At 34.5% G+C, this 27,599-nt stretch overlaps 1 protein-coding gene across 4 annotated transcripts in view; it reads right to left on the bottom strand.

Moving 5' to 3' along the window:
- LOC132698576 (limbic system-associated membrane protein-like) overlaps positions 1-27,599 on the bottom strand; it is a 228,788-nt gene that overhangs the window by 41,502 nt on the left and 159,687 nt on the right. For all 4 annotated transcript variants that reach the window (XM_060664754.1, XM_060664752.1, XM_060664756.1 and 1 more), the window contains one exon: positions 26,899-27,171. In XM_060664754.1, coding sequence (XP_060520737.1) covers positions 26,899-27,171 — 273 coding nt within the window. The remainder of the gene's footprint in view (positions 1-26,898; positions 27,172-27,599) is intronic.

Here is a 27,599-nt window from a genome sequence, read left to right as displayed (position 1 = left end):
CTGCGGTTTGGCTGCGATATTTCCATTTTTTTTCGGGCGATTAGAAATTCGTCTTCCATTCAACTTTTTAAAATTGCCGCCAGAGGCGCCGCGTTTTAACTGACATTTAAATTATGTCAAAATAAGTGTAAACCTAAATATATTTTTACTATGATGCCACTATGGAATAAAATTAAAGAATATTGATCATAAATCGAGAGAATCTCTTATAAATATAAATAACTAATAATAACCTTCTAAAATTGATAGAAAATTTTTGTTATTGGACAAAATATGCCTAAAAGTAGTTTATGAAATACGGAAGTGAAATGAGGCAAACAATAATATTTAATAAAAAGCAATTCAGACATCATTTTCTACGCAATTAAATAATCGATATATAATTACTCTATCTCTCTATCCAGTTCTATAATGTCCAATGTAATGTCAAGAAAAAAAAATCATGTATATGAGGTAGAATTTTTATTCAAAATTACTTGGAACTCTTGCGATCCACAGAGGCGAAGTCTAACAGTGTAGATTGTGTATATGTATATAAATCCTATTTATGCAAATTTAAACAAAAATTATGTAGATGTATATATACCCGTAATTAGGGTTGTGGAATTGACCAGTAATTTTTTTGTGTCAATGGACCAGCCAATTGACTGGCTAATTGACAGAAATAATTTTAAAAATACCATGAAATTTATATATATTTATTTATATTGTGCATTATGTCGCCGTCGGGTCGTTCTGGGAACCAAATGGAGTCGATATTAATTTTTATAAAACTTCTGGATTCCCTCTGCGTCCGTTTTCGCCAATCTCCCTGTTGGCTTCTTCAAAGCTAGACTGAAACTGGCTCGCATTTCATTCCATAGTCATCTATAAAACGCAACCTTAAATCTATCATTAAGGCTTCTTCTCTATCAGAGTCCGTGAAAAAATCTGGCACCCTTCATGACTCTAAAATTCCTCGTCTCTATGGACTCTCAAAGATTCACAAACCAGTAATACCTCTTCGACCTATTGTCAGCACCATTGGTCCCCCAACATATTCTCTAGCAGCTTCCTTATTAAAAGCCCTTGCAGGGAAAACTGACAGTTTTTTGACAATAAAAAATGATTGTTTCGTACTTAATTCCTTTCGCTTTAATGAACAAATAAAAAGCATTTCATTAGGTACACATGATATTCTGGTTAGTTTCGACATTAAATCCCTCTTTGCGAAAGTTCCTATTTCTGAAACTCTCACCATCATTTCAGGTATATTAAAATCTGTGAATCTGAAACCAAACCTTCTCACCTCAAATGAAAAATACTTGTATGGAACATATTTTTCTTATAATGGTCAAATTTTTGACAGGGATCAGCTATGGGTTCTCCACTATCACCAGTCATCGCGAATAAATTTATGGAAGCCTTTGAGAAGAAAGCTCTCGACACCTTTCATCTAAAACCAAAATTATGGAAACGCTACGTCGATGATACTTTTGCTATTTGGCCTCACGGTCAAGAATCCCTAGTGGATTTTCTTAGACATTTAAACTCTAAAACTAACATACGTTTTTTCATTGAATTAGAAACTAATAACAACCTCCCATTCTTAGATATTCTTATCAATAGAAAATCAGATCTAACACAGACACAGACCGATACCTCAATGCATGGTCACATCACCATCCGGCCCAAAAATAATTGGCTATCAACTCTCTTGTTGACAGACCCGTAAAACTATCTCACCCCGAGTCACTGAACCCAGAATTAAAACACCTTACCTCTGCTCTTCTCTCTAATAATTTCCAAATTAAAGATATTAAGCGTTCCATCACAAAATGTACTTCACCACAACCTTCCAATAGCAATGAAGCCGAAAGCAATCCCACACCTGCCACTGTTGTCCTTCCTTACATTCAAAACATCACTGACCACATATCAAAAGTTCTAAAGAAATATAAGGTCAGAACCAGATTCACCGCTTGTTCAAAAATCTCTCAACATCTTCGATCCGTTAAATACAAAATTCCATTTGAGATGCCAGGATTTTACAGCATTTCATGCATATGCGACAATTGCGACATTGGAGAGACCGGACGAAAAATATCAACTAGGCTCAAAGAACATGAAAGCGCCTTAAGACAAATAAACTCATCAGCAGTTGCCAAACATAATCACGAAACCGGACATAAAATTTAATTCGATAAAACTAAAATTCTTGCATGTAATCAATTCTTCTACCAACGAAAAATCCGAGAGTCTATAGAAATCTATAAGCAACCTAAAATTCTTAACCGCGACTCAGGACTTTATCTGTCATCAATATGGGAATCAGTCATCCGAGACGGTGTTTATGCCCCTCATTTAGCTACCCTTCAAACAATATAAAAGTAAAAATGCGAGCCAGTTTCAGTCAAGCTCTGAAGAAGCCAACAGGGTGATTAGCGAAAGGTTAGCTAGTTCGACTCAACAAAAACCGAAGCAGGAGGAATCCAGTTTTATAAAAAGTATTACAGTAGCCTGTGGAAGTTTCTTTGAAAAAATTAATGGAGTCGATATTATTATTGGGATTCCTCGAATCGCTATGAATCGTATTCAGGTATTCCATGTAATAATTTAATAAAAAATACATATTATTATTAAATAATGATAGATAACACTCTACAATTGCAAGATGTTATTTAAAACATTTTTTGACTAGCCAATTAAGAAGTGGTCAATTGACCGGTCAATCATGAAGTGGTCAACCAATACTTTTCGTAATGCAAGATTATATTTAGATTTCAATCACAAATATTTTTTGTAGGTCCAACTGAATTAAAATGTCAAATATTTTATGAAGCTTTTGACCATCTTTTTTGAACTCGCTAATATATATTTCGTCGTTTATCTCCCAAGAAACGTTTCTTCATTTAAAAAAATATTACGCTTAAACAAGAATGAAGTCAATAATTTGTTTTAAAGATACGATTAAATGGGAGTATGTTTACAGGCCAGTAGTAATGTGGTAGTCAAAACGGGTACCCAAAGAATTTTTGTATTAACGAAAATTAATTATATTTATTTTATGACGTTGCTCAAAAAAATCTATTTCTGTCAGCAGTTTTTTCAGTTTAGTTGTTGCCGATACTTGGTCTACATCCATAATAGTTTTCTTAGAAAACAAAATGTTAACTTGAAATTTAACATACAGTAGCATATTTTTCTTAAGCAGATGTTTTTCTTAAAACCGCATTTTTCACTCCTCGCTCTGTCAACATATTGATTAGTAGAAGGGCGTCATTTATAATAAACACAGTTTTGGAGCGCAGTAAGATTTTAAGAAATATATTTCCGGCATTTCTCGGTTAACCCTGCATTCGAATGTTGCGGGCTATTTTTTGCATTACGTGAATTTGCGAAGACAAAAGGAGTACAATGATGGTTTGGCTTTATTGATCAAAATACCGAAGTATCTCCCATCTGCTCCCTTAGTATCCATTGCACGATCGAAATTATCAGCACTAGTGATTGAAATAGGTACTATGTGTGTTCTGCCCTTAGTACTAACATAAACTCAGTCCCAGATTTTATGCCACGACAAGATATATCTGTTATCTGTGTTTTCTGGTGATATTAAGTAATATTAAGTTTGTTTTATTATTTTTAATAATATTTGGTACTCAGGTAATTTTTTTTTAGTTTCAGATGCAAATCGTGTCACTTCGCTGACGGACTGATCACCTTTCGGTTTGACCAAAATAGTTAATAATTATTCATAAAAAAAATATGTATATTATACATTTTGAAATTAAACTTTGATTGTCACAGTTACCCTCTCTTACATATTTACTAGCAAAAAAGGTAGTGTTAATGAAACACGTCACTCTGCTTATCAATATGAAAATAAAAGTCTTAGTAAACATTTACATTTCTAAATATCCTGGCAATGGTCTTACGTCACTATTAGATTATCACAATAGTTGCGGCTGTAAGCCAAGTATTGTATCGATTTTCCGGGACGGGTTCAACTTTTCGCATATTAGATTATTGCAAGTACCGTCGCACAACGCCCAGTTTCATTTCCCAAACGTCACGTGCCCAACAAATTGAATCTGTATCTGTTACCAGGAGAGCAATGGTTTATATTCTCCAAGATAACGAATTACGGTAGCATCGCGCTTTGCTTTTACGACCATTGTACGCCGGCGTGTCGTTTAGGTTTAATGAAAAACATCTCGCACAATGAAAACATGCAAATGAACAAGATACCGTGCAAATAGCCTTGCGGCACTTTCAGTGGACAAAGTTTAGTATGCAGTTTGGAAGTTGCCAGAAGCGGATAAAGTGACTTGCTTTATGTATACGACATGGTGAAAAGGTTGCCGGTTGATTATTTAGCGGTGGCACTGAGTTGGGTATTAATTAGCACTCTATTTATTTACTTATTTGTTGTCTAACAGGAAAATCCCAAAATAAAATAATTCCACTCTAACTACGAAGGGTATTTCGATGGTACGGTAAATAAAGAAAACTTTTGAAATATTCTGTTTACTAACCTACATTTCAAGGACAATAACAAAAAACTCAACAAGGAGACGAAAAACAATAACGAAGTTGATTCGCATTAAAAATATGTTGCAGTAAAAACCAATGTCACTGTTTTGTCCGCGCGGAAACGGACTTTGGCCGCAGCTGGCACAGCAAGAAGTCGCAAAAATTACTCAAGACAGGATCAAAAGATTTTTTGATTACTTAACTGACCCTACCTCGCTTTTGGTCTTCCTTCCGGGGGGCCGGCCCGTGCTGCGTCCTCTGTGCCTCGAGTGGTGAGGAAATTTGTTGATCACCACGCGTATAACCTGATGCGTTCAACGGCACTTTTTGAACCACACGATGAGAGCGGCCGATTTAGCGCTTCACCGTGAATTTTAGTGGAGCATGCGCCTAAGGGCGCTGGCGGGTATAGATGGCCAGTTAAGTTCAAGAATTTAATACCGCGAGGAAAGGAAGAAGAATAACTTCTTGGTGCTGTACTCGCGGCCAATCGATAAGCTATAGGTTTATATATATAAATTCATAAGAAGTCGAAAAATAATAAAATGAAAACTAAACAAACTAACCAAAATTCAGTAGGTATTTTCCCAAAAAAAAAAAACAAAAAACGCTTCCGAAAAAATGATACCCATGTTTACCTACAGTTTATGGGTTAAAAAAAAAAAGAATGAAAATTCAGAACTATACTAATAAATATTACTAATAGAAGTGCTAACATCTTGTGTGCTTTAAGCGAAAAATGTGCTTACCACGCTATTGATTTGGTAGAGGGCAGAGTTTTACAACAGGTCTCTTAAAGACACCATCAGGGCCAGGGTAGACCTCGGCTATACGCGCAAGACGCCAGTCAAGAACTGGAGTGTTTTTCTCCTTTAAGACCACCAGTGTGCCCACATCAAGATTGGGGCGATTGTCACACCATTTATTACGTTGATTGAGGCTTGTGAGATATTCATTATGCCATCGACGCCAGAAGTGATGCTGCATTTGCTGCCAACGGTTTAGTCTCGACATGTTTGGTATTCTCAGGGTGGGCGGACGTTTACATCACTCTTCTATTCCATATAGTAATAAACACCAGTGTTTACTTCCAAGTGATCATAGGCTGACTCGTCTGATTGTGGAGCATACACATATTAAGTACTTACACGTTGGGCTACAAACTACGCAATATTTACTTAGCCAAAGATATTGGATCCCGTCCTCTAAAAGAGTGATACGAAAGGTCATCTCTTCTTGCGTTCGTTGTTTTAAAAGTAATCCCTGTTCTTCTCCTCCGGTAATGGGTAACTTAACTGCAGTGCGAGTAAATGAAATAAAATGCTTCACCAAATGTGGGGTTGATTTCGGTGGTCCATTCCAAGTAACGATGGGCAAAATGCGAAGCTCGAAAAGTTATAAGGCTTATATTTGTCTTTTCGTATGCTTGGCCACCAAGGCTCTGCATTTAGAACTCGCTACTGAATTGTCTACCGATGCATTCCTTGCGGCGTTAAGACGGTTTATTTCTCGGCGTGGTCTTGTCACGGACATCTACAGTGATTGTGGCACTAATTTTGTTGGAGCCGCCAAACAACTCGCTCAAAAGATGCATAATGCTTCCACACGAGAAGGCATAAGGTGGCACTTTAACCCTCCTTCGGCGCCAACTTTTGGTGGAATTTGGGAGAGCAACATCAAGTCAGTGAAAACCCATATTGTTCGGGTAGTAGGAACCCATATTTTAACCTACGAAGAGTTCATCACAGTTCTGACCGCAATTGAAGCGATTCTAAATTCTAGGCCATTGTGCCCTGTTAGTTCCGACCCTAACGATCTAAGCGTTCTAACTCCTAGTCATTTTCTAAATCTTCAACCTCTTAACACATTTATTGAATCAGATTTAACCGAAGTTAAATTGGGAAGACTCTCGCGTTGGCAGTTATTACAGCGCATGCATCAGGATTTTTGGAAAAGGTGGCATCGTGAGTATCTTCACACCCTTAACCAAAAATCCAAGTGGTATGATCCCTCCACTGATATTAAAATTGACACCCTGGTGTTAATTAAAGAAAATCTCTCTCCTCCATTGGCTTGGCATTTGGGGCGCGTAACAGAAGTCCATCCGGGTACGGATGGAGTGGTGAGAGTAGTCTCTATTAAAACGGCAAAGGGTATTCTCAAACGCCCAGTTTTAAAGGTTTGTCCTTTGCCATTATATTAGTTATTAATCTTTTCCAATATATTAATTTTTAATTTTAAGCTTAGAATTCGCGTGGGTATCGGAATTGTTATTACGGTTTCTGTTAATTATTTTCTTTTTTTTGGATTCATTAATAAAATGTTGCCATTTTAGGTGGGCGGTATGTTCCGTCCAGTCGGAATTGTTTTGTTTTATTTTTCCTCTTTAATTTTTGTAATTGGGGAATTTTTATATCGAGCAAATTGAAATTGGTTTTCTTTTAATTAATTGCTGCGGTTATATTCTCCGCGTATTTTGGTGACAATCTCACTGGGTATATGGCCAGAAAAAACTCGTATGTCGCTTGGGTGTCGTACTCCGCTGTGATCGGGACTAGTACGACTCAGGCAGAGACCAACGTGAGAGCATTTTCCGCGTGCCAGAATTAATATCTCGAGTGCCGTCAAGTATTGCGAAATTGTGCCGGTCAACAGCCAGAGCTACATCAAGGTAGGCCAAGAAGAAAAGAGATTATCATTTTTCGTCTCGTTACATCGATATATTATAATTTGAATTGCCCCGTTATTTCTAGCTTCAATTAAACAAACAATTACAGTCCATTGCTCTTTCTCGTCCACTGACTTTTGTATGTCAACCATCGATCGACAAGACCTTGGGTTGGAGTATCATCCGAATCGACACCCTCTGCCCACATCAATTGCATTAGATGCTTTGCAAGAAATATGCAAGGTGATATCAAGCCGATTGGATCAAACGTACGAGCAATGGTAGAGAGAATTGATCTTTTCGTACAAGAATCGTCGGTTTGATTGACCTGATATGAAAAGACATCATTCACTGGGTCCCATTGGAGACCAAGGACTTTGTGAAAACAGTCAGTGTCAGTGTCTAGTGAAACAGAAGTTTGTCGAATATTTGACGGAATTTTCTTAAGAAAGTTGAGATCATTACTTGACCACTTCCGCAGCTCAAAACCTGCGGAATTTAATAACTCAACAAGCTCTGCTTTAAGAGTCAATGCTTCCTCCAAGGTGTAAGCTCCTGTGCAGATGTCGTCGACAAATATGTCGGACTGCAGAACTCTTGAAGCGTTAGGATATGCTTCTGAGCCCTCTCGTGCCAGCAAAATGACTCGAAGTGCCAAATAAGGAGATGATGCGATTCCAAATGTAACGCGGGTAAGACGATAATCTTGGATAGGCTGCTCGGGAGAAAATCTCCATACTAGCCTCTGATAATCCCGATGCTTGGGGTCTAGTACAATCATACGATGCATGGCTTTGATGTCACAAGAAAATGCTAATGGAAACTTTCTGAAGTTAACGCAAATTGCGGTGATGTCTTTTTGGAGTTTAGGACCTGACAGAAGAAACTGATTGAGTGATCCTTGTGGAGTAGGACAAGACGCATTGAATACTACGCGCACGCTTTGGTCACTAGCTTTCGTAACCGAATGGTGGGGTAGATAATACATTTTTTGATTACTTAACTGACCCTACCTCGCTTTTGGTCCTCCTTCCGGGGGGGCCGGCCCGTGCTGCGTCCTCTGTGCCTCGAGTGGTGAGGAAATTTGTTGATCACCATGCGTATGACCTGATGCGTTCAACGGCACTTTTTGAACCACACGATGAGAGCGACCGATTTAGCGCTTCACCGTGATTTTTAGTGGAGCATGCGCCTAAGGGCGCTGGCGGGTATAGATGGCCAGTTAAGTTCAAGAATTTAATACCTCGAGGAAAGGAAGAAGAATAACTTCTTGGTGCTGTACTCGCGGCCAATCGATAAGCTATACGTTTATATATATAAATTCATAAGAAGTCGAAAAATAATAAAATGAAAACTAAACAGTCACATTTTTTCACTTTTCACTTTTTGGTAATATTTAGGTCCAAATTAGTATTTCGTCTGAATAATTGTCCATTCTTTTGGCAAACAAAACGCTTACTATTATTATTATTGTTATTATTACTTCTATATTTTCCATTACCTCAAAAATTTCCTTAAATTAGCTAAGATTAATACAATTCCATTATTTACCTCGACTGTGTAGATGGTATCCGAAATAAGATTACCTACCCCCTTAACATAGAAACTACAAATAATACAATAGTATATTAAGCAAAAATTGTGATAAACGACATTTGAGTCATGAGCAGAGTGCAGCGGAGTGTATTTAATTAACGAGTGACTAAAAAGTTTACCAAACGTGTTGTATACAATACTTTTTCTACGACCGTTAGTTTTTGTTTAAATTTTTGTAAAACAGCACGAATATATTCACTTATATGACCGTCAGAATTGACAAAAGTCAAATTTCAAGCCGTGAGGTAAAATCTCCGAAAACATCCCATTGCTCCCAAACCCGTGCGGTAGTATCCCGCAAATATCCGAATTAGCTCGGATCTATGGGACTAGAAGCTCACGTGGTAAGGTGACGCTTCCCGCACGCTATATCGGTGTATATATGTGTATTTTACAGAAGAGCAACCTCTATATCTTAACAAGGTAGATTGAATCTGTTAAGCTCTGAAGAAGTCAACAGGATGATTGGCGAAACGTCAGCAATTTCGACTAAGCAAAAACCGATGCAGGAGGAATCCAGAAGATTTAGTAGATAGTAGATATGTATAATAGAAGAGAATATAATACAAAGAGAAAAATAATTAGTTCCTGAAAATAAGGCACATTTATTCTAATTAAATAATTTAATACGTATCGAGCAATTAAATATCGAATTCGGGGAATTATTTTTTTTAATTCGTATCCAAACTAAAATATGTATGTTGCAAGAAAATTCTATTTTCCAGGATAACTCGTACACTATTGCAAAAAATATGTTTGTAATATTACAATTCTACTTTATTTATTGATAGAAAAGGGGTATACGAGGTACTATTATTATTTATTTGCAAGAACTTTTCGTTGGATTAACAAAAGTGAAATATTTAATTTAATTTTACATTATAAGGAAATTCTTTATTGTTTCTTCTTTTGCAAGAGCAAAAGTAATGTACAACAACAAACGCTTATTTACTGTGAACGTGATTCTATTCTTGTAATTAATTTTCGTAATGTTTGTTATTAAAATGATTTAATTCAGCTCAGGGAAAAAATTCTTTATGTAGCTTTAAGTGTGTATGTTTGTTGTCAAACTGAAGGGTGTAGAAGCTTAAATTCAATTTGATAAACATATGAAATGCTTGATAAGTTTAATGTAAAAAAAAGATCAAATTAAATTGATTGGATAATGATGTATCATATTTATATAAAATTCCGAGAAAATGTTTTCCATACTTAATTAGTTAATTAGAATGAAGAAATTTTCACAAAGTTTGAAAGTTGAAATTTCAGATTTTTTATAAAATAAGAGTTTAAAATGGTAAGATGTAATGTCATTATATGAACATATTTGCTTCAATTATGCCTATCAAACTTTGAACTTATTCAGACTCCTTAATTTAGACTAAAAAACGCCCAATTCAATCAACGCCCCTTTTCTCACTGAGTACGTTTTTTTTTTCGCAAATCGATTAAGGCAGAAGTTCTTAGTCGAGATTTTTATTTCAAATCGCCTCATTTGGACGTGTCAGAAACAGCCAACTATGATAATTTAACCCGACCGTGAGGCGGCTGACACTTCGCAAATGGAATATAGAATTTATAATATTTTTACTAAGCCATTTATCCTATGAGCGTTTGCGATGGCGTTTTGTCGTTTGATAAGTTTAATTTAAAACGCGACAGATCGCGAACCCAGTTTAAAAAGGGACCTTTGTGATAAAATAAACCTAATTAATAGATATAATTCCCTCATGTCGTGTCATTTTTATTGCAAGGGGAACTTTTGATAAAATTTTATAACAACAGCGTGATTCAGGTACATATTTCCCAAATTTATTATTTGTGTTTTATTAAGAGAGTAGCAAAATATAAAAAACCTAGAAAATATTTAAAATTTTTGCAACCAACGTAGGCATATCGTAATTTGTCTAGGCATTTACTTTCGTTATCTATTGCTTCTGCTGATTACAGGTATGCCAAAAATCTGTTACGTGCTTGCAATAGATATGCCACTTTTACTGTAAATTTTTTATCTACCGATATTAATAATAATAATAACAATAACGTTTATTTCCGTTGACTTTTAACAAAAGTATCGGATAATATCAACAAGTAAACAAAAAAACAGATACTTTCAAACACACAAAGTATATCACACTGAGATATCGGCTTTACTACAATCAAAGTATTCTTCGGTAGAATAAAAAATGTTGTTCTTCAAAATGAGCTTTAATTTTTGCTTAAATAGATGGACAGGCAATATCTGTCTGTCTGACAAATGCAACTTATTATATAGTTGCTGTTAGCTACTTTGGCTAACTTGTGACTTGGCACCTGCAAATTAAGATTAGCTCTAAAATTGTAATCTCCATTAAATTTGGTTATGCAATAATTAGGTAGATTACTGTTTATGTAAATTATGCTTCCTAATATAAAGAGAGAAGGAAATAATTAAAATAATTAAAATATTTAATTTTGGAAACAAGGTTCTACAAGAGTGACCACGAGACTTCCCCAACATTGTTCGGACAATACGTTTTTGTTGGACAAAAACTTCACTAGCTCTGGAAGAGTTTCCCCAGCATATAATAGCGTAAGGTAAGCAAGGTTGAACATATTGGAACTAATACAATAGTAAAAGCACACTCGACCGCATAGCCATTTTGTTTAATAAGTAGTCAATTTGGCATGTCCAGGACAAATTACTGTCTATGAACAAACCGAAATACTTGACAACGTTAGTCTGAATAATCGATTTATCCTGCATTCTAACCAATAAGCTCTTGTTCAAATCCCTAAGCGAAAACAACATCATCTCAGTCTTTGTGCCATTCAAACAAATACCGTTACGCTCACAATATCGGGTCATACCACTCGCTGCCCTAGTGGCCAAGAACGTGAGATCTTCCAGATATCTAGATGACACTGCCACAGCAGTATCATCCGCATATAAGGAAACATAATTGTATGGGAAAGAATCAGATACATCATTAATAAATATTATAAATAATAAAGGTCCCAGTATGCTTCCCTGTGGGACACCGCAGGTGAGTTCTTTAGATGAGGATCTGATCACAGAAGTATCACTTCTAAGCACAACTTTTTGGTCAGGACCCTTCAAAAATGACTCAATCCAGGCGTATCCATTCCCCCGTATACCGCAATTATTTAACTTATTCAACAACAAACAGGTTCGAGACTACTTCATTATATAAGCAAACCAAACAGTCTTGAGTAGATAATCCATTGCGAAAACCAAACTGAGAATTCGAGAAAAATTGTTCCTTCTTTAGAAATGCATCGAGCCGCACGTAAAAACTTTTTATGGTAATTAGAACAGGGTATTTCATCGGACCCGGCTGAATCTGAAGAATAGAAGAATAGACTTCGACTTGAAAATTTTTTATTAGTTGTTTATGTTGGTTTTATATTATTTTATATTATATATTATATTGAACTTTTGTTACATGTCATTATCAATCATTATCATTATTTCTAAAAAAATGTTTAGTGAGACTTGATGAGTAATTTTTAGTTAATAATTATACTTTGTTGATTCGGTCGCTGTGTGAAGGCGGGTTAGAGAGGGGGAAAATCCGGATTTGAATGTATATTCAGTTAGAACAACTGAATTTGATTATAGGCGTTCGTAATGTTGTTAGGATTGGGATTATAACGAAGCCTCGCCATTTGCATTTAAATTTGGACTTCGCGTTCCCACAAAAGCGTTGTATCCACTGAGGAGCTTAAAAATTCTAATTCGAACAATATCTGTTTGGAATCATCGCTCAATTCATGGGCTAATGTGGTTCGTAATTGCGTATCAATTTGGCATAAATTAAACAAAACGTCTTTCATATTCAATACTGAATAAAGATCACGAAAAATTTCGACAAAGATAAATATTTTCAATGAATAGCGTTAATGAAGAAAAAATCCGTCTGACATAAAGCAAAAAAAAACTAGAGAGTGATGAAGTGGATATTGATAAATGGACCGAAAGTTTTGTTGTGTTATACTGGAGCATGCCGCCGAACATAAATTACTAATTGACGATATGAGAGATAAAAAAAACTCAGATTTTGGATAACAAATAATAAATAATAAAAACAATAAAAATAATGATGCGGAAAATGGAAATACTGCTAGGCAAGCTAGCTTGCTACCTTACAAATTTGAAAGCATAAAGGCATATAGCTATTAAGTAACCTGTACTTTGCGCCATTTTCTTTCTAAATAGCGATATCCACACACTTATTTTAAGAAAATACCGCCGTAAATGAGGAACAATAAAAAACATAATGAAACAGGGGTCATTTTTTTTGTAGAATGCAGCTAGGTCATTGGTTAAAAACGAGATTTTTAAATCTTGTGCAAAATTTTTTTCATAGTTGCTTCATAACTTGTAATATCAGCATTAGACAGGGCTTGTATCTTCTCAAGTAGCTATATGAATTAGCGTCACAAATTTACTGCACACTGTTAGGATCGCAAACATTGGCGATTTATGTTTTACTTTTTCCTGGACTTATTTCAAAAATTTTTTAAAACCATACTTTGTTGCAGCATTTTTTTGTCCTGTACAAGGTGCTGTTATGGATAGTAGTAAAAGTAATTGGCGATTTTGCATTTCAGTGAGACCTCTCGAGGAAAAAAAATATTAACCTAAATGCTCTGTAAACTTTGCAATAGTTGCATTACTTTCATATGGGTTTTATGTTGATATTGCTTTAGAAAATAATTCATTTGGTATTATTTGAAATGCATGCTGTTGTTCGATGTATAATGCGAGTAAAATTGTTAGGCAAAGGTAACAGTTTTTTTAATATTTATGGTCCTACGAAACAGACAACTTCCTCAACTTCTTTCTCAGACAACCTATTATCCCTTGTAGAGACAAAAATCAAAAATCAAAAACAAAAACAAAGAAGCAACAAATATTTCCTGCAGCAAATTCAAGTTGGCGTTAATAAATAAACCATATAAAATTTGTTATTTGCACAATCAAACAGCACATGAGTCATATCACCATATTCGCCACAATCATAAATTAAGGTGGGTAGGCGAGCAGTCTTCTTTCCTGCTGAAACTAAGACATAATACAAGGCGTATCAACGTGTAAACTATCAAGTGTAACTATAATTAGTTAAACCATTGTAATATTTATCGGCGGTTCCAGCCAACCAGAGTTACCCAACTTTATCATTATAAAATACTTCCTTACGACCACGTTTGTTTGCTGTCAGCAGCGCCATCATCGTAGAAGAAATTCGGACATACGAGGTTTGTCCGAAAAGTAAGGTGACTTTTGTAATTGAGCAGGCTACGTACATATGATTTTCGATTTTTTTTTATGTTGGTAAACATGTCTCTAACATATGTTTATCGTTTGAGCCAGTTTGCGCGTTTACCTTTTTTTGGGATACAGAAGCGGAAATGGAACAAAAAATTTGGATAAAATGTTGTTTAAAAAATGGAACACAGTGCTGCAAAATACTTGAAATGTTGACAACGGCATATGGTGAATCTACTTTGAGCAAAAAAAATGTTGAAAAGTGGTACCAGCTTTTCCAAGATGGCTGAGAAGACGCCGATGACGAACCACGCTCTGGAAGTGAAACAAATCGTCGAATCATTATTTAAAAAGTGGCTGAAGACGTCGGCATCTCTATTGCAATCTACATTTCTATCTCTATGCAATTTTTTCCGAAGTTTTTTGCATGAAACGTGTAGCAGCAAAATTTGTTCCGAAACTGCTTAATTTTGAACAAAAGAACCGTCATGGTGACGAATCATGGGTATATGGTTATGACGTCGAAATCAAAGCCCGATCGTCGCAACAGAACAATCACCAAGACCGAAAAATGCAAGTCAAGTTCTACCAAATGTCAAGGTTTTGCTAGTTTCCCTTAATCATGGTGACGTAGTGCATCAAGGGTTCCCACCACAAGGTCATACGGTCAATAAAAAGTAAACAATTCATGGATTTTGCATCACGATAACGCTCCTGTTCCCTCATCGTTGCTATTTTTTGGCTAAAAACAAAACCACAAGAAAAACTGAAGAAATCCATAAGAGGAAGGAGGTTTGGAACGATTATGGATATAAATAAAAAATCACTAGAACTCAAGGCTATACCGGAAAGTGCTTACCAGAAGTGCTTCGAGGATTGGAAAAGAACGTTGGCACAAGTGTATTATATCTGGGGGGATTACTTTGCAGGGGACAACATTATTTTTGACAAATAAATGAATACTTTTTGATAACACTTAAAAGCCGCCTTACTTTTTGAACACACCTCGTAGGTTCCCTATTTGGTCGTAAGTTAGTTTACTTCAGTTTATTGTCGTACTTATTGCCCAGGTTTTATTGCGTCCAAAATTTGTCTTTCTAATTTATTGAGTTCATGTTATCCGCAAGAAGTGTTAAATTAAGATAGCGAATACTATGGCGGTGTGTTGAAGTTGTCTTTTCCACTTTATTCTCTTTGGTATAAATCGAGCTTTCAGTTTCTTTTCACGCCATGCTTCAATTCGGGCGTACCGCAAGCGCTTTGCGCCGTATCCATGAATATTAGAACGGAGTTCAGAAAGTCGCGGCGCATCTCATTCGGCGAATTGGAAAACATATCTCGGGGCGATGCGATGTGGAGGCAATAACGGTTTTTGTTTCCATTTTATTCTTTCTTTGTACGCGAGCGGCCCTAAGTGCATTTCCGCAAAGCTCCGAAGTCGCTATTATTAGAAACTTGCGCTTTATCTGAAATTCGGATGGCTACGAAGTAGACTACGGGCGCTACGCCTCACGGGGACGGAGATATGGACTGCAATTTATCTGTTAATTTCGCAAGTACGGATTAGCCGGATCTCTTGCAAGGAAGCTGGGCGATTTTTCCCTTTTCGTTATCTTTTGTTCGCTTCAACGACGAATATTTTTAACGGAGTTTTACTTAATTGGGCCAGAATTAAGATTTGAATTTCGAATATGCGAAATGTTCCTCCTCTCCTCTCCTGTGGGCAATACTATACAAGGTGCTTTAGCACGGATTTTCAAATATCGGTTTAATCTATTTGTGTTTGTACCTCTTTGATATCTCTCCATTAATACCGACCACATAAAATTAAAGAGGCGGCATTTTTTAATGTTACAAAGAAGACGTGTTTATTCTTTATACTTTTACAATAAATTTTCACTGCAACAGCCCATTTTCAGTGAATATGTTTTCAGAACAGGAGTTTCCACATTTTTTAATAGATTATTTTAACTTTTGAGATTAATATTTTGCATAGTACGCAATTTTGAATAACCGCTTTCATTACTTTTTTCAATAATGTATTATAAGTATATAAAAAAAATTTTTTGATTGCCGAATTTATTTGCGTAGCTTCTTCCCCTTCTTTATTTGCCCACAGGCACCTAAAACTGAAAAGACAATTTGACGCCATGAATGTTTATCCCATATAACACAAGCACTTTTTTAATGTTGCCACGGCAACCGGCATTTTTTTGTTTCGTGTTTGGTTAGGGTACCCAGAATATTTCCACTTACAATCTTCTTATAGCCCTATTGGAATCTCTGAAACGCTATGAAATACAGGGGAGAAATGGATCCGGTTCGAAATTGTTAAGTGAACAGGATTTTGAATTTGTTGCTGTACATGGCATTCTTGAATTAATGAGCTTATTTTTAATCCAGTTCGGTATAAACTAATATTTCAGTAATTGTTATTGTTAAGTGTTGTTGAAAAAGTGTCCCCATCTCTATTTTACCAATCACTAAAACTTTGTGATTGTATTTTCTTGCATTTTCTGAATCCCTCAGATTAGTTCGATCGTGACTACTTAGGTGCAGAATTGTCTCAGAAATCCAAAAACGTCAAAATTTAAAAAATCGGAGTCATTTCCGGCGAAACCAGCTACCGGATATTAAAAAATATAGGAAATCTCGTTTTGACACAGCAGATACCAACTCTTAAAGTTATGAAGTTATGACTGGTCTAATATATCCACCCTATGTTTAATAGACGTAAAGAAATAATCATACCACACGAGATTTAAGTAATCTTAAACTATAGACATTAGACTAGATAGTTATAAAATTATTTCAGGCTACTTTTTCGCTATTAAATGCCCAAATTAAAATTACACAACCAAATTTAAATAATTGTAAAAAATAATTCTTAGACTTTGCATTATAGGATTGCAACAAAAAAATTAACTATATAGGAGCATTGCTAATGTTTACATAACAGGTTCAGTTGGACTCATGACTTGTATATTCCGAAATATGCAACCAATTATACTTATTTTCGTCACTCGCGAAAAAAAGGTTCACTAGTTGCAATTCAACGGCCCACTTTTTTAAATCTTTAAGCGGTTTTCAGGTGTACCGCCCACAAATTTCGAATCGCACAATGATATTATGAATTATTAAACTGTTTTTAATGACCATCCATCGGAATACAGTTAAACGAACCGATGGGTATGTAAGCAAAACAAAATGCGAAGCTTTTAAACGGTCACGAGGGAAAAACGTACCGCGAAAATACAAATAAGGGGCAAACAAACACGGGCATATAAAAAATTGACTTTCATATTCGCTGCGGTCAGAGTTGGACAATTACACGCATTTGTTATTCCGCAAAAATTAAATGTAAACAAAATTCTCCTCTCTCATTTTTTTAATATTAACGAACCGGCTTTTATTCCATTATTATTGACAATTTTTTTAGGGCCAGCTCTGACGGTTTTGTTAGCCCGGATAACGAATTTTATATGTTTTCCATTGCGGGTTGCGTTTTGCACGGGAACTATTTCCAAAACTCTTTCGGTTGATTCTCTCTAATAGGGTTGGAAGATCTGTGCTATTTTTGACGTTTACCTACATCGTTAAATATATCGAAATATATCGTTTTATCGTTATAAAGAAAAGTAAACAAGTAAACAAAGTAAACAGTTGCATCTATCGAATTGGAGTGGTTCTCGCAATAGGGCCCACCAATATGGATTTTGTCAGCCAAATCTTGTTAAGAGTGAGACAGATAACGGTAATAAGATATGGTCTACATTATTTTTAAATCATTCGTTAACGGGTACTGCAATGAGTTTAATAGTTAATGGATCTTTGGTTACGATGATATTTAGTTTATCTTTGGGCCATTTTTTAAAATAGAAAATTTTTGCGTTGCATGTGTCAGGGTGCAAAAATTTTACTTTTATTTTTGTTTTTTCTGTGTCAATCAATATCAATAGGAAAGTTATTCTTCCTATAAGTCGCTAAGAGCGAAAGTCATCGATTCGGCTTGAAGTAATAATAATAATAATAATAATAATAATAATAATAATGGCACTTATTTGTAAAAAAAAACAATTCAATTTGAAAGAAGAGAGATTTCAAGGAGGTTCTAAAAAATCATGCTCACTAGGAGATATAGCTCTAAGAGAACCTGGAAACCTAAAAGACTACAAGCGCACGAGTATATTTCAAGGCTATTAATTGAAAAAAAAACTATTCATGTGCTTTTGAATAGGTGAAACAGTTGTAATAAGAAAAAATATCAAGTAGGTTAGTAAATTTTTTGTTCATTGCTTTTTTTTGTGTTGTTATGCTAAAAATGCAAACATAATATAAATAGCATCTATAAAAAATATCTCGTTTTTAACCAATGACCTTGCGGCATTCAACAACCAACTGACAGATGGTTAATAAATTTTGGTGCGGAATTTTTATGGCAGTATTTTCTCAAAATGTGTCTAGATCCCCTTAAATCTTCAGGCAAAAAAAAATATATATCGCTGTTTAGAAAAAAAATGGAGCAAAGTGCAGGTTAGTGGGTGGAATATTGAGAGGCAGACGCAGGCAGTCCATTGTAGAGTAACTATATTATGTAATAGCTATATGAGTTGAGTAGTGGGTAATCAATATAATTGAATTTTTTTTTAAATAGTACTACGTAACTGTATGGAAAAATTGTATTATGTTTCTATGTTTTTTTACATGAAAATATAAATAAAACGTATTGTAGAATAAACTTACTAGCCTTCTTGATCTGTTTTTTCTTATTGGATTTAGAAATCAAATTTTTAAACACATGCATCGATTTGTATAATAATAATAATAATATAATACAAAGTGGTACAAGAAGTCATGAACCCTCGAAAGTGAGACCAGACGTGTAGGTAACGCCGCCCATAAATAAGAGGTCAACTAAGAACATAAAGTAAAATATAAAAATAGGACAATATAAATATTTAAAGAATATTGTTAAATATATCGGTAAATAAAGTATTCACTTTTATCTCGCCCTTGCCATTCCGGATTCTGGATCCAGTTCACTGTTTCTTTGTATTTATTTGACGCGTGGCGGGAAATCCCTTTTGATGGCGATTTAAATTTTATTGGCTCTATGTAAACAAGGAATAAAATCCGAGCGAATTGCCGGAATCCACCAAGGTCCGTTTGGCGCGATTCAGATTAAGTTTCGCCAGACAATGTACATTCAGCGCCGTTAATTTATTAGATTCCGCCATAATCAAGTCTTATTTGAATAATCAACTCGTCGGGGGCGACGATGGCGGTTCTTTGAGGCGTGACGCGATTCCCAAGCCCGAAGTTTCGCGGCAACAAAACTCATCGCCATCGTTTATCGCAAAATAAATAACGCGGCATTTGCATAACAATGTGTATATGCATTTTGTTGCGCGTTCGTCTCGTAACAAGCTGTATATATTATTAGGTTTGAAGATTAAAATTAAAGGGGGCCGTACACGCGTACGCACGCCGACAGACACCCAGCTCTACACAAAAAGCGCTTTGTAATTAACTTCCGTGTTGTTGGAAAACTGGCGGTTTGTTTTAAAATGCGAGGCGGGGGCCATCGATTTAATCAATCCTCTTTTTTAACGTTTTCAAACGTACTAGTGGTTTAATTAACATTTTAGTTGTATGTATTTCGGTTGGTTGTTTGATCGTAGCCTCCGAAACTCGAAATGCGCATTATTTTCAAATTTAAACCACCATTCTAGAGTACAAAGGAAACTCCTAGGAATTCTACTCTCTGAAAATTTTCGTCATTTTACAACATTTCTTGAGAAATTTGTTTAAATTTTTTAAGAAATTTCGTACAAAATATAAGCTTACTTTGTAAATTTGAATTTTTCAATAACTGATAAAGTAATCGTAACATTCAGTTTTTGTGTAAAAGGAAAATAATTTTTTTTACAAATTTCGAGTTTTGTGAAAATTAAAATTTACAACGATTTACCCTGAAATTTACACTAAAATTTTGAGAAAAATTGACTTTACACCGCAGTTCGAGAGTACGAATTTTAGACAAAATGTTTAACGATATTTCGCAAAATCCTCTACTTCTTGCTATTTTTGAAATTAAATTGAAAACTTCTCAGGAGAATCTATTTAAAATGTTTGTTTCTGTTGCCCGGTAATAGAATTCCAAACTTTATGATTGGCTTTTGGATTAATTTTGAAAATTAAATCATTGCAATATATTTTCAGACAAAACGGAACCGAAATTTTTAGAAAAAGTAATCGGGCCTCATTGAAATTTGAAAAATTTTAAGCACATGGATAAATATTACTGGCTAAAATATTCAAAAATTTGTTGCAAGATTATTTTCAAGCGATTTTTTTTATAGAAAATGATGCAGCTATAATTTCCCTTTCCTGTTCGGCGACCGGATTTTTTTTCAATCTAAATAAAAAAAGATTTTCCATATTTCGTATGACGAGCGCAGCGCACAAGAACGGAAGAGGACTAACAGAATTAGTTTTAGATTAAATGGCAATCTTCGTAATTTTCTGCTAACGGCTTTTTCGCTTCTGGGAAGCAGGATTTTAATTGAATTTTAGAGTAATTAGATTTGCACCTGGAGTATTTATTGCGACACGGCAAAGTAGTGAGGCGGTCTCGAAGAATCCGTTGCCGGTACATAACCGAAACCATTTTTAATTATTAATATTGAAAACATAATAGACTTTGTTGTTCTATTTAATTGTTTTTGTATAGGGTGGGCCGTTTATCTTGGGACGCTACCTCATCTCAGAAACTATACGGCATGGAGCCAAAAATTAAATACGAAAGTTAATTGGGGTATTACAAACCGTCAATTTATTTTAATGTTTTATATACAGGGTGGGCGAATACTAACTTTATTATTTTAAATGGAACACCTTGTATATTACTTCTTTTTTGAATTCCATACAAAATTCCAGTAATATTTTGTGTATAATATCCTACAACTAAATCTAAAAATTTCTGAGAGTTTTAATTTTTATGCGCAAAATGACGTTAGCAAGACATAAAATATATGTCAATTTCTTAATTCGGAAGCCTTTATTGTTTCACTTGATCAAGTTTTGTTGTAGACAAAGGACTCGAATAGCGGATTTCATACGAAATTTCATAGATATTAATGCAGGTTATGCGAAAAATGAGATTAAAAATGAAATTAAAGAAATTGCCAAATAACTTTTCCTTTTAAATGCAAACTGCCTATTTTTACAACCTTGTCATATTTAGCATTAAAAATTAAGATGAAATATTTCCTTTTAAACATTTGTCTATCACAAATAATATGTTGTTGTCATATAAGTTCAGTTAGTGTAAGGTGGCTATGACGGCGTTTAAACAAAACAAGTGCTAGAAAGCTGCCTCCTTGGACTCATGTTTTGTTGTTGATTATTGAATTATGTATCTATCGTTTATACATTTAATTTATTAGCTTGCTTGCGTATCATGTTTACCACAAAGCAAAGGATTTGATATATTAGAAAGTGACATATCGAACAATAAAATCCGGACCCTGAGATCTTCTAAAGAATTTACTAACACTTTAGAATATATGGATCCTTGAAGAGGATGAAGAGCAACTTAATATTTTGTTGCATTTTGCAAACACCCATAAAAATTCAATCCGAAATGCGTCTTTAGACTAGATGTGAAAAGAACAACGCTTCGAACGTGGCTTCAAATAAAGCTATAAACCTATAACCTATAAACCTATAAAGTCTGTCCAGTGCAGAAATTGGAGTAACTGAATTACATCAGGTTATATTTTTGAAACAATCTTATGAAGAGATAGTTTTGAGAAAATATAATATAATTAATTAATTTCCCAACGCTATTTAGAGCTTTTAAATATTACTCATCCCTTTGTTGAAAATGAAGTGCCGGAAAGGGATCGACGAAATTTAATTTGGCAGCAGGATGGCGCTCCTTATCACAGAAGTTGAGAAATTAGTACCTATTTAAATGCACACTACAGAGAATGGATAGGGAAGAGTGGTAGTTACGCCTGGCCTCCAAGGAGCCCTGACTTATCTCTCCTAGATTATTTTCTCTGGGGTATACTTAAAGATTTAGTTTACAACACAAATCGTCAACTGCCGAGGAACTTAAACGTCAGTTGAGAGAAGGTATCGGATATTTAAATGGGATCGAATCTGTTAGAAATTCCATTATGTATTCAAAAACCCTTTGTACTACTTGTATTGCACAAAGCGAAGACATATTGAACAACTGTTACAATAATTATTATCCTTTGTAAGCAATTAAATTTTTATTGATCGTTTATAAAATATTCAACAACGTTATCGCGTATCCTTTGTCTTATATACAAATAACGCAAACATACATTTCACAATCTTTGGATCGGCAAGATTGTGGTCAACTATGAAATGTTGATTCATAGTGAAATTTCAACAAGTGAAAACATTAGGCATATACAACCTAATATAAAATTGCTTAATTTTTAATGCTAAATATGACAAGGTTATAAAAGTATAAGGTTGTTCGGAAAGTAATTTCGTTTTTTCCCGTCAGAGGACTTAATTACGTTTTTTCGAAACCAACTTCACACTTAAGCCGCATAACCATTATATGTCTTGAGAGCTGATATTGCAAGGCTTGTGTGTGAAAAAGTTCTATTAATTCTACGCAGTAGTTTTTGGTTGGTGCTCTTTTAAATATGGAGAGCAATAAGCAGCTTTTTCGTCATATTTTACTTTTTTACTTCAGAAAAGGTAAAAATGCTGTCCAAGCGAGAAAAAAATTGACGGATGTGTATGGAGAAGGCGTGTTAACAGTACGCCAGTGCCAGAACTGGTTTGCAAAATTTCGATCCGGCAATTTTGATGTCGAAGATGCACCACGGTCTGGAAAGCCGGTCGAAGCTGACAAAGATGCGATAAAGGCATTAGTTGATGCAAATCGGCGAATAACCACACGAGAGATCGGTGAGAGATTAAGATGAAAGGCATGGGCTTAACCTCGAAGCTCGATGTGTGGGTGCCCCATGTCCTTACGGAGCGAAATTTGTGTCGTCGCGTTGACGTGTGTGATTCGCTCCTCAAACGTCAAGAAAATGATCCATTTTTGAAGCGGATTATTACTGGGGACGAAAAATGGGTTGTATACAACAATGTTAAACGCAAGAGGTTATGGAGCAGAAAAGATGAACCGGCTCAAAGCGTGTCAAAAGCCAACATTCACCAAAAAAAGGTGATGCTCTCCGTTTGGTGGGATGTCAAAGGAATTGTTTTTTTTGACCTTTTGCCGGACAATACAACGATTAATTCAGAAGTCTATTGTCATCAACTGGACAAATTGAATGATTCACTTAAAGAGAAGAGGCCCGAATTAATCAACAGGAAGGGTGTAGTGTTCCACTAGGATAATGCGAAACCTCACACAAGTTTGGTCACTCGCCAAAAACTTTTACAGCTTGAATGGGACGTACTGCAACATCCACCATATTCTCCAGATCTGGCGCCTTCCAACTACTATTTGTTCCGGTCCCTGCAAAATTTTTTGGATGGCAAAACCTTTACTTCAAATGAAGATGTCAAAAACCACCTGAACCAGTTTGTTGCCAGCAAGGACCAAAACTTTTATGAGAGGGGAATTATGTTACTGCCAGAAAGATGGCAAAATAAAATATTTATTAATTATACGAAAACTGTCTTTCATGTTTAGTTTCCATTAAAAAAAATTTTTTTGCCAGTTTTTCATTTTTAATCTTATTTTTCGGGCACCCTGTATTAATATGTATGGAAATTTCTTATGAAATCCGTTATTCGAGTCTTTTGTCTTCCTTTAAACTTACTCAAGAGAAACAATAAATACTTCCGAATGAAGAAATTGCCAGATGTTTTATTATGTTTAAGGTCATTTTTCGCATAAAAAAATTAAAAATATCAAAAAGGGTACGACTTAGCTATAGGACATTATACACAAATATTGAATTGAAAAATGAAGTAACACATTAACATTTAAAATAAGGACGTTGATATTAGCCCACGAAAAATGAAACACTCTGTATATACAACATTAAAATGAATTGAAGTTTTGTAATAACCCAATTTACTTTGTGTTTGTTAAAAACAGTGAAGGGTAACGAATGTATCCGTCATAATAACTAAAGGTTGTGGAAATTTTTAAGAAATTTGTGGTTTTAATTTGTTAATATTTTCATTAAATTGTTAATGGCATTTAACTAGTGTAGATTTGTTTCTTTACTCAATATTGACAATAACAAACTCTTTCAATTCAGAACTTTTCTAATGAATATATAAAATAACAAAAAATTGGAAGATTTGTACATAATTTCGTAACAAAATTATAAAATTTAACTTTTGTGTAAAAAAGAATTTTTTGCACAAATTTACACCTTCTTTAGAAAACATTTTTGTTACAGATATGCTAAAATTTACATTTTCTTTTTGAAAAATATAAATTCACAAACTATTAAGGAAATTCTATTAAGATGTGAATTTCTATTTATGAACTTAACGAGGAATTCAACATTAATTTTAGCAAATTTGGTCAAAGTTTCCACATTGGTTAAAATTTACAATTTGTGTACGAATTTTGTAAGAAAAATGTAAATTGCTGAAATTTAATTAAGAAAATAAAAATGAAACTTTCATGTCTTTTGGTTTCTCTTTGCATCTCACTTCAAAAATACAGACGTATGAAAACTATATACCCCATTCGATGGATTTATTTTAAATTTTTTAAAAGGAGATTCACTTACATACCACATTTTTTGAAATAATAGTATTAGTTTACAGTTAAATTGAACTTTTTCATAACAGGGAATTTTAACTTATATCATTAGTAATTTTCACAATTTCAGGTCGATTCAAAAAATTACAACACAAGTAACATTAAAAAAACGATACAAACATTTTTTTTCCAGTCAAACTTCCGTTCTGTCTGGAAATTATTTGACGTTTCTTCTGACAAGCGTTTTGGTTTCACAAAAAATTCACATGAACTACCCTCATGGCTCATGTGATTGTATTATATATATATATATATATATATATATATATATATATATATATATATATATATATATATATATATATATATATATATATATATATATATATATATATATATATATATATATATATATATATATATATATATATATATATATATATATGTGAGTTGTAAATTCTTCCGGATTTTACTCCGCGTCTGGTCTGGCTGGCTCCAAGTGGAGGTAGTCCTCTGCTGACAACGTTTCGGCCAGATCTCACTTGCCATTTTCAAGTCAAGTTGAACTTGAGTTCAAGCCGAGTTCAGACGAGAAGCAGAACGACCCGACTTTCCTTAGTAAAGGTGACCTAACTCAATTGTTTTCGTTAAACGCTTATGTAGAATACATCCCAGTATAATTTAACACGGTTTGACGAATTTTTAGCTCTTTTTCTCTCTCTTCATCGCTCTCCGCGCAAAAATTAATTATTCCAAACTGCGGACATAACAGGCACAACTTTTTGCATTATGCATAATACGGGGCTTATATCTAGGCTCTTTGTCATTTTTATCGCAATCCTTTGTTTTTATTCGTCATGTGTGTTCCCAGGTGGGTTTCTATTTTTTCGAGAACGCAACGAGGGCGTCGAATACTCCGAGTTACATCCAAATTAACAAAGGCAAATTAAATATTATATTTATTTTTATCGTCTCAGGTTAGGGCGTCTATTTTTAATGTTATTTTTATTACTATTAATTGACATATACTACTTACTATGTTTACACTGTTAAGTGATTCTATGTGGTTGATACTGATTCTATTCCTCACAGACAACACAATACAATCTTAATCGCTGTCTCCAAAAAGTGGCTTGTCGCACTTGGATATATACATTTTTTCGATATCATAATTCTTTTAGTACTACAACACTGCCGAGTGTAGGTTGCAGAACTATATACAAACGCATGCTGCACTGATATTAATGCGTACTGCTATCAGGCTTGTTTCGACTTCTAGAAATCTGTAAATATAATTCAAAATAATCACATTTTTTCTTTTAAATTCTAAAATTTTAAATACATTTATTTGAGCTAAGATATGGTTGGACTAATATAATAAAAGAAAAAAATATATAGGAGTAGCTCTTTTCATGTGTGGGTTAAGCATTTTTGCGATGAATCAGAAGAATATGTACCTCTTAAATCAGTGCAGAATATTTACTTACCTGGATGGCGTAAATTGCACCAGTGTATCATATTATTTTTGGTATCTTTCAAATTTGCCTAGATTTAAAAAACAATTATTAATTTAATTATTGACGCAAAAGGCATTTTATGTAACTGCTCTAAAACGTAGAGCTAAATTTAATATTAATTATTATTTATTAATTAATAAATTATTATAATTTAAATCCCACTCTTTACCAAAATTTTGATGGGCCACACACAGTTTAGGCATACTATTTCGTTATTTTATTTTATTTTTGCAACTTTTTACTTTATCTTATCGTTTCCATTGAACTTTTTATAATATATTTTCATATTTCTCTTGTTTATCGTATTTTCTTAAAACTAAGCAAGATTTCAAATATATTCTCAGTGACATAGGGTTTCGTAAAGGAATAGTAAGACAAATATCCAATGTTTTTTATAAAACACAAAAAATGTTCAAATTCTACTTTGTACATCTATTGAAACATTTTTTAAAATAGCGATAAAACACCGAAGGTATATGCCACTCTGTACAAACAGAGATTGCGTTACTTTGGCTTAATTAAATGGCAAAAGCACAAATAAAAAGTAACGTTTAAAGGATTAAACGCCGACTACTTGAAGCAGTTCGTTCGTACTCACAGAGGACATGCAGTAGTATCTGTTCCCTGACGTCTTCCCCCACTCCGTTGCTCGCTACGCACTGATAAGTCCCCGCGTGATGCCTGTCTACCCTGTCGAGGGTAAGGGCGGGCGTTGTAACAGTCTGTTCACCTCCGGGGAGCATGTTATTTTTCCTGGACCACGTCACCTTCGGAACCGGATTTCCCGAAGCCTTGCATTCCAATCTTACAGTCGAGCCCTTTTTTACCTCCACCCGACCATTTGACGTGACGTAGTGTATCCTGGGAGGTACTGTAAAGTGAAAAAATAATTCACTGCGGTGCAATGACGAAACATTGATTCGTTAATGGCGAGAATGGCAAAGCAGCATAACTACACCGGTGCGATGACCTGGAAGTGTAGTTCTGGATGGATTTTTTCATGGATTTTTTCATGAAAATATATGAACGTGTCTACTACCAAATTGGAAGGAATTTGGCAGCTAAAATAGGCAGCTATTTTAATACTAATAATTTAGAATTTTTGGGTAAAGGCACAAGGCTACATATCGGCATAACCTCCATTAAAAGTATAAAGAAAGTCTAAATCGCGGAATATGACGATTAAAAGTTCAAATGCGCACTTTATAAAGTAAACAACTCTAAATAGTAAATATAAAGCATAAATACTTTTATAAATAAAACCACTTAGTTTTCTCAACCAACAAGTTTATGAAGAGA

This window comes from Cylas formicarius, unplaced genomic scaffold, assembly GCF_029955315.1.
Source record: "Cylas formicarius isolate icCylForm1 unplaced genomic scaffold, icCylForm1.1 PGA_scaffold_2__14_contigs__length_35257938, whole genome shotgun sequence".
Taxonomy (NCBI): domain Eukaryota; kingdom Metazoa; phylum Arthropoda; class Insecta; order Coleoptera; family Brentidae; genus Cylas; species Cylas formicarius.
The sequence above is the reverse complement of the archived record's forward strand: the minus strand, read 5'-3'. Positions and strand labels throughout refer to the sequence as shown.